Below are 10514 nucleotides of genomic sequence, written 5' to 3' on the forward strand. Positions count from 1 at the left end.
TGTGTTTTTCTGTCAATATGGGGTGCTGTGTGTACATTAATGAGGAAAAAAATGAACTTAAATGATTTTAGCATATGGCTGCAATATAACAAAGAGTGAAAAATTTAAGGGGGTCTGAATACTTTCTGTACCCACTGTATCAAGAAGATTAAATAAAAGAATTACATCGTGATCTACAAGTTGTTTCAGATTGTGTCTGGTGCAGTGTGGCGTGGCAGATATTACTCCACAGGGCTCCACTTCACTGGCTCCATTTCCAGTCAAGAGAAAAATAATGATATCTTTGGAAAGTCTCCAAACAATAAAAGGAGACAGGTAACTTACACAGAAAAACAATCAATATTTCCATGAGCATTCCATCACTGTGACTTATTATTTTGTAGTTGACAGGTAAAAACATTTCTGATATTAACCAGTTCCTCTGATGTTTAGAGCATGTTGGATTATTAACTCTGAAGAAACTGGCTGTGGTAAATCAGTTACCTTGAAGATATCCGCTGCTGTAGACGTCACTGAAGTGATGTGGAAATATTTATGGTACTGAAGGCAAAAACATTTACGGTTTGTGACCATGGGCACTAATGAACTGAAAGCAGACAGTGCAAGATGATTTAATAAGTTCACCTTTGGTATTATTTCTCACTAAGTGAGACAGAAGTGATGGTAAGGAATGATGGGTAACCCATACCCCGGGGCTGTTTTCAGTTCCAGGATGTTATGAATGTGCTTTAAGGAAAAAGGGTTGGGTAGTACTTTTAACCACTGCATTCATGTATAAAGGATAATATTACATTTTCACACAGATAAATAAGTGTTGTCCTGCTCTGTCATAGGTGACTCACTGGAAACATTGCTACTGTGACACATAAACTATGAAATAAAAAGGTCACCCAGTGAGTCATCTAGGACTAAACATGACTCTCAATACAAAGAATGAACTGGGGGCTGGATTTTACTGCAGATGGTCAGTGGTTCAGAATGTTTTTTTTATCAAAGTATATTGCAATAGTATTCTGGTAAGAATACTATTTAGATACCTTAGCAAAATGATTCCCAGCCTGAGGGTTCACAGGATGATTAACAGGGTAGAAAGCTGGCAGAGAACATAATGGATCAGTGCAAACATGTTCTTCCATCATTCCAGGTTATGAGAATGAATTTAATGATAGAAAAATTATAATTTTGGGGTGAGTAACTCCTTTAAGTTGCCAAATCATAAAGTAGGTCTGGAAAAGTCACTTTTATTGTGAGACTTTCTGATAATCATATTTCATTCTGTCCCTGTGTATTTACGTATGTGGGAATGTATGTGGTAGCTGTTTACTCATTAGTTCAACGAGTCGTCCTCCATCAATTATGATTTGGTAAAAACAAAAAACTATTCATATATTTGAGTTAAGGAGTAAAAATCAACTCGAGCAAGACCACAGTTTTGTGTGTGGCCCCATCTTTAGTTCATCTGTCCTCACAGTAACCAACAGATTCCTGGCTACAACAGCACACGCCTCCCAGCGCCACTCAGACGCTGCGTGTTGCAACAGAGAGTGAACGTTAGTTGGCACAGAAGCTGGATTAATCACTAAAAACGGCCAAATAATGCAAAGTAGACCAAAGCTTCTGTATAAATAAAAAAGAGTGACCAGACATTGACAAACATAGGATCACTGTGTCTAGCACGAAGAATCAATACTACTATATTTAGGTAATATCCAGTTTAAAATCAATTCATACGAACCCATTTGGAACATGACAGGTAGAGTTAATAAAGTAGAATGAAAGCCCATCTAATGAGGCCGTGTTGGTACACTGGACAAAAAACCAGTTAGGAAACGTGTTTTTAACCTACTCACCAGTTGGAACTCTGAGCGTCGCGCGTAGGCCTCCTGTATGCCGGTGTCTGCCCAGAGCGCGCTCAGTGCCATCACATACAGCTGAAACTCGCTGGGCTCGACCCCCGACGCCCCCACACGTCCTTCCCATGACATCACCAGCATGCCCTGTTTCTCGTTCTCACAGCACTGCCAGCTGATACCAAGCTTGTCCCGGGCATCCACCAGCACACGCATGCCCTGCAGAAACATACAACACAAGCCTGAACATGGTGAAGTTGTGTAAAAGCTGCTATTTCCAAAGTCAATGACAAACATTTTCTCAGCACATAAATATAAAAAAAACAAAACCTCGTACTGCATGTGGTGCTCCCGGGGTAAACACCGAGTCTAGCGGTACTGGTAAACACAGAGTAAATTTAACAGTGAAGCACATGTGTCAGGCAGGCGCTCACATTCAGACATGCATGTGTGGCTCCTGGTGGTTTTCTGAAGGGAACCATGTGGACAGTCTGTGCGGGAGGTCCCCTCCTGAGTGATCAAACTAACCAACACAGAGACAGATAGTCATTGTTTTCTCTTTCTGTTTTATTGAACCATCTTGACCCAGTCTTTCCAGCTATTCTACTTCAACAACTGTGACAGTTCTTATTTGTACATCACTTCAGCTGTTTTAACGCACTTTTAATCTGTCCTGTTGCTGGTTATTCAGTAATCTCCTTCTTAGCCGACTCTGAACTGAACTACAGTTAATTAAGAATATGCAGTATTACTATATTCCAAAAGCTTCTTTGCTTGATTGCCTAGTTCATGGATCGACACAACAGAGAACTCGGCAGCAAGCGAAATCAATGAAGTGCAGAAGTGTTTCAGAGGTTGCAGCCGGTTAAGTGATGTGTGTACGTGTATGGTGCGTGTCTGTCTGTGACTAATGGCTCTTGCGCAATGGTCAGGTCAAGTAAAGTTTATTTATAGAGCTTAATCTAACATTCAACAGGCTTTACACGGCCACAACATCAACAGTCTCTGTCCTTGCTCGACTTTATCTGTACAAAGACAAGGCAAATCCTTTAAAAAAAAAAACCATAAGCAAGGAAAGAATTCAAAAAGAGGTCACCTCTCCTAAGATAGATGGGTCTGCAACAAGAGGTGTGGGTGTAAAAAAAAAAAAAAAGATGTTACAGTTGGTAGAAACTGTTACTGCTGCAGCTAATGCGTGCAGTGATAGTGGATTGTGGATGTGTTGCGGTTTCTTTTTAAGCCCGATCCCTGACTCACGAGGTGTTTTCAGAACTGATGCTTTTGTTTTTGGGGATGTTTAAGCTGGTACCGCTCAGGAAAGCCCAGGCTGGTGCACAACACAAAGACAGACACGTAACCACTATGTCCTACACATCATAATGAACAAAAGCTTGTTAATAGTTAAACTCAGGGTCAGTGTGGGCGAGCCTTGACTCGCATTCACTCATGACTACTGTCTGTGTAATCAGACCGTTTTAGTGCCTGTGAGCCAACATGAACCTTATCAATTCACTAATCTGTATAATTGGCTGTATTCCTGTCTGCCTCTCTTCCTGTATGCCTGCATGTTTGTATGGTCGTCTGCGTTCCTGTTAGTGACCCGGCACATTTTCTGTGCCAGTCAGTACTGTAGCATGGGCTCTGCATTCCTACACCAAATACAACATAGAAGCTGACCAGCCAACAAGTTGTCATTTTAAAAATCTGGCTAAGACACGCTGCCTTCGTTTGCCCACATTCGGAGGATAATACCAGAGTATTGTACCCATTCTGTTATGTGAGCTGGCCAGTTTTTTACTGAGGTGTTCAGGTGATCACTGTCAACCTGTAGGTATTTACATTCAGGCTGTCTTCTGTCATATGTAAATAGGTCACCTGAGCCACTAGACCAATGAAACAGGACTATGTAAAAGTAATAGTGATATGCGATACCACTTATTTCCTTTCTGATACCAAGTAAAATCCAGGCAGGAATCGCTTTTTCTGAGGGAAAAGAGATGGGTCCAGACAGCAGAGAATGATGGCGAAAGGGAGATATAAGGCAAAGCTACCGGTATAAGGGCACTTTTATTGACAACTAACGGCGCCATCTCTGACGGGATGTTTCTAAAGCCCAGATACTGAACCGTTGGCAGTGGGACTACATCCATACTACATAGTATAAACAGGGACCATTCACATGCCATCGTGGTTGATGTTTATATCCCCCCAGCAGCATATGACATCTGCTTTGATTCTCAGTAGCTCATGCATTTACAGAACCATAGTGCACATATGATTATGACAGGTGGAGGGAGTAGTAGTTCCTATCATTCAACTGCTATATTATTTAGACTATCCTGCTGGTGTAGCTACTGTCTACTGTGTCCCCTGTTGAAGGTAAAATGTACATTTACCACAAATGATCCTACTGAGTTTAGATATTGATCTTGTAACATGGCAATTGATCCCAGAAACGGAAATGCTGGGATTAGAGGTACTGATATTTCAGGATCAAATCTGCACAGTACTAAGAAATAATGCAATTCATGCATAAACTGTCCTTTTGTCTTGTTAAAAGTCTAGATATGTTGCTTTACAGAAAAATGGGTAGTATATAAATGTGTTAACCTTTGTTCTGTTGGACTATTATCCATCGGTTCTTGTGTATTAAAGTGAAATCGCACAACTCTCACTGTACACACAAGTATAATTTACCGTAATCCTAGTTTATCGCCGGTATTTAAACTTAGAGGTGATGCGCATGGAAAAGTTTGACTTCACAAACTGCAAACAACCACTCAGTGCAGCATTAGTTTTGGTCTCTGTGACACCGTAGATCTAGCCTGATTTCCAGTATGTGGACTGTTTCCTGTCACAAGATGCAACCTTTGAACTGGGACACAGTTTCTGTTCGTAAGACTTGGTCTGAGCCTGTCTGTCTGATATGTACAGTAGGTGTAGCAACCAGAAGCACCAGGACTGTGTCACATAGCAAAACGTTGGGTTATTTCAGTCTGTTTACACATTTCCAGTACTTTTTAACCTCAGCCTAACCTTGCCCTAACCCCAGAACTCTTGTTATTCGTCTTATGCATCACTGGCCCCAAGTAACTGACCACGGGGAGCTAGAAAACCCCCACATGGTGGGAAGCGGCTGAAAGAAGAAGAACAACAACAACAACAGAAGCTGTTCAGAGTCAACTTTGGATATGCCCCTTAATTGAAGGGGTTTAGCCAAATAGTTGACAGATAAACAAAAGCTACCAGAGATAAGAGAAGACATAAGCCATCACACATTCAAAAAACAGAGGATAAGCCCTAATTATTTTTTATTGTTGTTATTTATGTCCTATTCCAGCTTTTAAATCTGTGGATACCCAGAGTAACGTTGTTCAGCAAACCTCTACTTGGTGTACAAGGGCTTATGGCAGGATCAGTGTTTTTAGTTTCACTTTAACTTGTGAAAAATGAAAGATTCCACACTGACAAGAGTTATACCAGGATTACTGGAGGTGTAATTACTGACAATCAAGGACCGGAGCCACACCTGAGCTCCACCTCTGTGTTATTTGTTTTTATAAGCCTATAGAAGCTAAAAGCCTTTGTATAAGTCTGTTTGGGCCACATACCCATGTGTTCTCTTTCAGGTTGATCCCTCTTTCCTTCCTGCTCTCACTCTATCATTAAGTTGCCATGGTTGGTGGTGCGGGGGGGGGGCTCCACACCTGGCAGGTAACACCTCACTTAACACACCAACACATCTCATCTTCAGTTTACGATGTCACGAATAAGATCATGCAAAGGAATTTTCACTGACACTTCAAATCTAGTTTCAACCTTTCTGTTCACGTTACACTAATTATTAATGGAACAAGCATCCGCCTCTTTTACAGCCATTATAATTTACTGCCTATGTGCAGTGGGGTTGTGTTGTTACTGCTGACCTTCACCTATAGACCTATAGCTGCTTAACAATACATTTTATTTTATTGGTTTCACATTATAATCATTAGAGCTGAAGTGATAGGTGAACTTATTTCTCAGTAGTCAGTCTGTTATTACTGAATCAAGCTCTGCAGCCAAACTTTGCTCAAGCTGCTTTTTTGTCATTTCCCAAAATTCTGTCAGAATTTTGGGAAATGTGTCATTTAATACACACAAGATATAAAGAGCTGCTCCCATGAAAGCATAAAGTCTGGTTTGAACATTTCTCTCAGTGTAAACTTCTTATAGCTTCAAGTAAACAAGCAATGAAAACTAATCAGAAACAAAATAATTGATACTCCTTTTAGACAGTTTGTCAGTTGTGAGGATTCTTTTTTTCCCTATATGTGATTATATATTTTTTTATTTTGGACAGTTGGTCACATAGAAAAGCATTTTGATTAATCAAGAAAATAATCTAGATTAATCAATAATGAAAATAATTGTTAGCAGCCATGTATATGATGCAGTCAATTGACAGAAAACGTATTAGTAAGTATTCTGATAATGGATTAATCTTTATCATTTAGCAATTAACTGGTTTCAACCTATCAATATGAAGATTTGCTGCATTTGTTCATTTTCTATGACACACAACGGAATATTTTTGAGTTTTAAATTGTTTTTCAGACAGTTGTCAGTCTGGGCTCTGGGAAACTGTGATGGACACCTTTTACCATTTTCTTGTAGGACATTTTATAGTACAAACGAGTATTGATTAGTCAATTGAAAGATTTATCAGTAGGGGAACTAATCATGAGATAACTGTTCGCTGCTTTCCCCTCTATTCCATTAATACTTTTGGTTCGTGAACTGTTGATCAGACAAGACAACGCAGAGGGTTTTCAGTGTTTTCTGACATTTTATAGATTGAATCGTTATTGGATTAACTGGAGAACACTGATGATGATGATGATAAACATGGTGGACCAAAGAATTGCAAGCATGTGGTATCATGTTTCTGTTTGATGGTTCACATGCATTTACTACTTTCTATGTCTGAATGTGGGCTGTGCAGCCACTGTATGCTGGTGTCCAGGGGACGGGTTTGTTTAGAAGTGCAGGTCTTATCATCCTGGTCTTGGCTGTGCTCATCCCTCAGGAATAGTCTGGTATTGTTAGCTGGTGAGGGAGGCACAGCCATGACAGCAAACAAAGGGGCAGTGCACACACACACACACACACACACACACACACCAGGAGAGCAATATGTACTATATCAACAGCCCTCCTTGTGTCTATGCATGAACCTCAAGTGTGGAATAAAAACAGCAGCTGATAATTATTTTCATCATTGATTCATCAGCCATTGAATTGACAATCATTTTGTCATAACATGTCAGAAAACAGGGGGAAAGCCCCACTTTGACTTCTGCCTGACTGACTGATAACCAGTTAAAAAACTCAGATGCATTCTGTTAAATCATCCCAGAAGCTGGAATCGTGATTTTTTTCGGGAGTTTAACTGAACTGATTAATCAGTTGTGACATTTGTTACTGATTAACTTCTTGTCAGTGGCCTAATCAATGAATTGACTAATCATTTCAGTTAGAGTTAATAAGTCGCCAGAGACAAAACGACTAATGGACTGATGCCTAATCTTCAGCCTTGGCCAGTTTGTTTGCAACATGCAGTTTCTCACATCACGGGCTTTCACAAGTTAAAGAAAGTTCTCACCAAACTAAACATCAGCCTAAAATAAAAGCTTAATATGAGTTGACAGCTAATAAATCAGGCTGTCTAAGTTAAGGTTTGCCTGAAGGCCCCGACCTGTTGACTTCCATACCTTCAGTATATTGTCATAGATCGTGTCCCGGAAATCCAGCAGAGCTTTCTGATCAAACTCTTGTCCGTTAATGATGCGCATCTGCTTGAGGAATGTGGACTTTCCGCTTTCTCCGGCCCCGAGCAGGAGGATCTTCACCAGCCGGCGCACGGCTCTTCTCTCCCGGGCGAGCATCGCGTCTATCTCCCGGCTCCTGCGCCGTGCCTCGCGCTCCTGCGCTGCGTCCCTCTCCCGGCTTCCTTCCTTGCTGGTGCCCGGGTCTCGGCTGGCGTCTGCCCGGAGCAGGCAGCGGCTCAGGGTGCGGACCACTCCCGACATGGCGAGTCGTGGGAAAAGTTCACCAAAACTTCAGTGGGAAAATGCACATTCTAAGATATGACGTCTGGGGATGGAAACGACCCAGTCCGGCTCCATCCACGTGCTGAATAAAACGTTTCCAGTGGACAAATGGATGAAGTGTGCATGTAGCTTTGGAGAGTGACGCCGTTATCTAGTCTCCCACCGGCAGACAACCCGTGTCCATCTTGGTTAGATCGCGACTTCAACAATAATCACTCTGCAGAGAAGAGAAAGAAAACCCAGGAAACGTTCAGAAAGTGTAAATGCTTGATGTCGCCCTGCCCTAAAAGTACAAGTTGAAGTTGATCCGGAGTAGGTCTCTCCATCCAAAGCGCAGCCACACAGGCGACGTTGAGACTCACACCGTGGGACAGCCAATCCAAACTAAACCGGGCCAGGGCTTTGTGAACTTGGGCTGTGGAGAGACGGCGGTGGGGCCGTGTGCGTGATGACGGGGGCGCCGGTGAACCGACGGGGCTCACCGTAAGAGGACGCCAGCGGACACAACAGGGAGGAAGTGCTACTAAAACCAGCCTTTCCAGCAAAGTCAGATACAACAGGAGCCTATTTTAAAAACTTTCCAGATGAGTGGAGGTGATATTAGTTTGATCATTTTACTGGGTCCACATTAACCTCAGTGGGTTCCACAATATCTTCTGTGAAATAGGCCTAAATTTCCATGACACAAGAGATTTGTGAGAAATTACAGCTTATATTAAATTCATAATCCTTTTCAGTCTTAATATGATCTAAATTATTGTAGTAGGATCTGGACAAGACAGACTTCTACAGGCTAAACTTGGCCAGGACACCGAGACCTGTTTTCTAAAACCGTGGGTGGAAAATATGTTGAATCTAACTGTGCTTGCACTGTTCAATGAGATGAGAGACTGGAAAATCAAGAGATTTTCAAATTGGAATACTAAAAACAACAACATTTTAATCCTCGCAATTATTAAATTAGTTGTGGAATTAGTTTTCTGACCTTTTTTACTTTATTAGAGTGTGATCAAATGAGCAGGCTGAAATAAATCTACAGAGAAAAGCAAAATTATGTTACCAAAGTTCACTCTGTCATAGCAGACGTGTCAGTCATATAACATAGTTTTACTATTCTCATTCTGCTTTATACCTCTTGTGTGTGTGTGTGCGTGTGTCATGCTGCAATTTTATGCATGACACTTTTTTAATGCCATTTTATTTTTGTGCTGCAGCATATCCATGGCCTTTATTTATTTTGTTAATATTTTGAAAAATGTGTAGTGTGGATTGCTTTCCATCAAAATAAAACCGAACCTGGAAGAACAAGTAGCATTTTTCTTTAAAAAAAAAAAAAAAAAAAAAGGGATGTGATCTTGCAGTTCTGGCTTTTCTGGGCAGAGGGCACTGTTAGATTATATTTCAAAAACAAAAACCATGAAAACCACTGTGTCTCTTCTCTTTAAAATTCTCTTCTTATCTCTGAACTAAAACTGAAAAGAAAGCGAGAGATGCTGAATGAGATGTGTGGTCAGCAAACAAGGTATCAGCCACAAACCAAGAAGAGGCTGTCGCACTCACCTCATGTTCATTATTGACTCAATCATAAAGTTCAGTGTTGTGGGAGAAGACACACACACATAAAAACAAGCTATTCTCTTAAAGTCATTATCTAATTTAAAAAGTGGCAGTTTGTTGAACCAGTGCAGTGTGTGTCTGCACACATTATTTGTGCGTATGAGGTAGAGAGAGAAATGTAAGCACAAGATGAAACCTCCTCCAGGTAGCAACGTACGCTTCTCATGTAATTAGCCTAAAAGCCTTTTCATCAGACATGGAACAACACACACACACACACAAACACAAATGGACATCATCAGGGTCTGCTTCTACCCACTAATATTCCACATCCACCTCTACACACTACTGGAAAAGGTTTCTGTGTGATGGCACCATTGTCTCACTGTGTGCTTTTGTGTTTGTATGAGTTATTTATATGCTAATGAATCTGGAAGGACACATGGAGTGGTTCAGTGTGTGTGTGTGTGTGTGTGTGTGTGTGGAGATGAAGGCAGGAGTTGCGACAACCAGGGAACAGATGGAGGAGGAGAAGCTTGAAGATATATGTTGCCTTTCTGTTAAAAGACATAAGAAGTGTGCAGCTCCATCCTGAACTATGTTTACCCCCCCACATCCCCATCCCCATTATTCCCACTTCACTCTGATGAAATATTGTTATTCAGGCACACTGTCTGGCTGCCTGTCTGACTTGAGGTACTTTGGCACCGCACACACCCTTTGTACCTGACTGAAATGCCAATTACAGCTGTTAGCGCTGACTGACAGGCCTACACTCCAGTCAGCGCGACATGCTCCTCGTCTTTCCTCTCTAATGGCAGAGCTGTTCTTAGTGCTCCTCCGTGTCAAAAAGCCTGGGACCCTGTGGGCTGAGTGGCAGCCAGGGTGTGCAACTTTTGTTTGTTTGAATTCGACTGATGAACCCACAGAGAATTAACACCTGGCTCTGCAGACCCCCACAGCTCTGTGAAGGTTTATAGAAAATTTCAGCTCGTTGTGGTTTTATGGCCCACCA

The 10514-nt window shown here is 41.5% G+C and overlaps 1 protein-coding gene across 1 annotated transcript in view; it reads right to left on the bottom strand.

Annotated features, from left to right (window-relative positions):
• The window catches only part of gna12a (guanine nucleotide binding protein (G protein) alpha 12a), a 22265-nt gene extending 13026 nt beyond the window's left edge, over positions 1-9239 (bottom strand). Inside the window, exons 1-2 of the mRNA XM_020614298.1 lie at positions 7604-9239; positions 1851-2069 (exon numbers count right to left, since the gene is read on the bottom strand). Of these exons, the coding sequence (XP_020469954.1) occupies positions 1851-2069; positions 7604-7921 (537 nt within the window). The 5' untranslated portion in view covers positions 7922-9239. The remainder of the gene's footprint in view (positions 1-1850; positions 2070-7603) is intronic.
• Between the last annotated feature and the right edge of the window lie 1275 nt (positions 9240-10514).

This window comes from Monopterus albus, unplaced genomic scaffold (assembly GCF_001952655.1).
Source record: "Monopterus albus unplaced genomic scaffold, M_albus_1.0 scaffold144.1, whole genome shotgun sequence".
Lineage (NCBI taxonomy): Eukaryota > Metazoa > Chordata > Actinopteri > Synbranchiformes > Synbranchidae > Monopterus > Monopterus albus.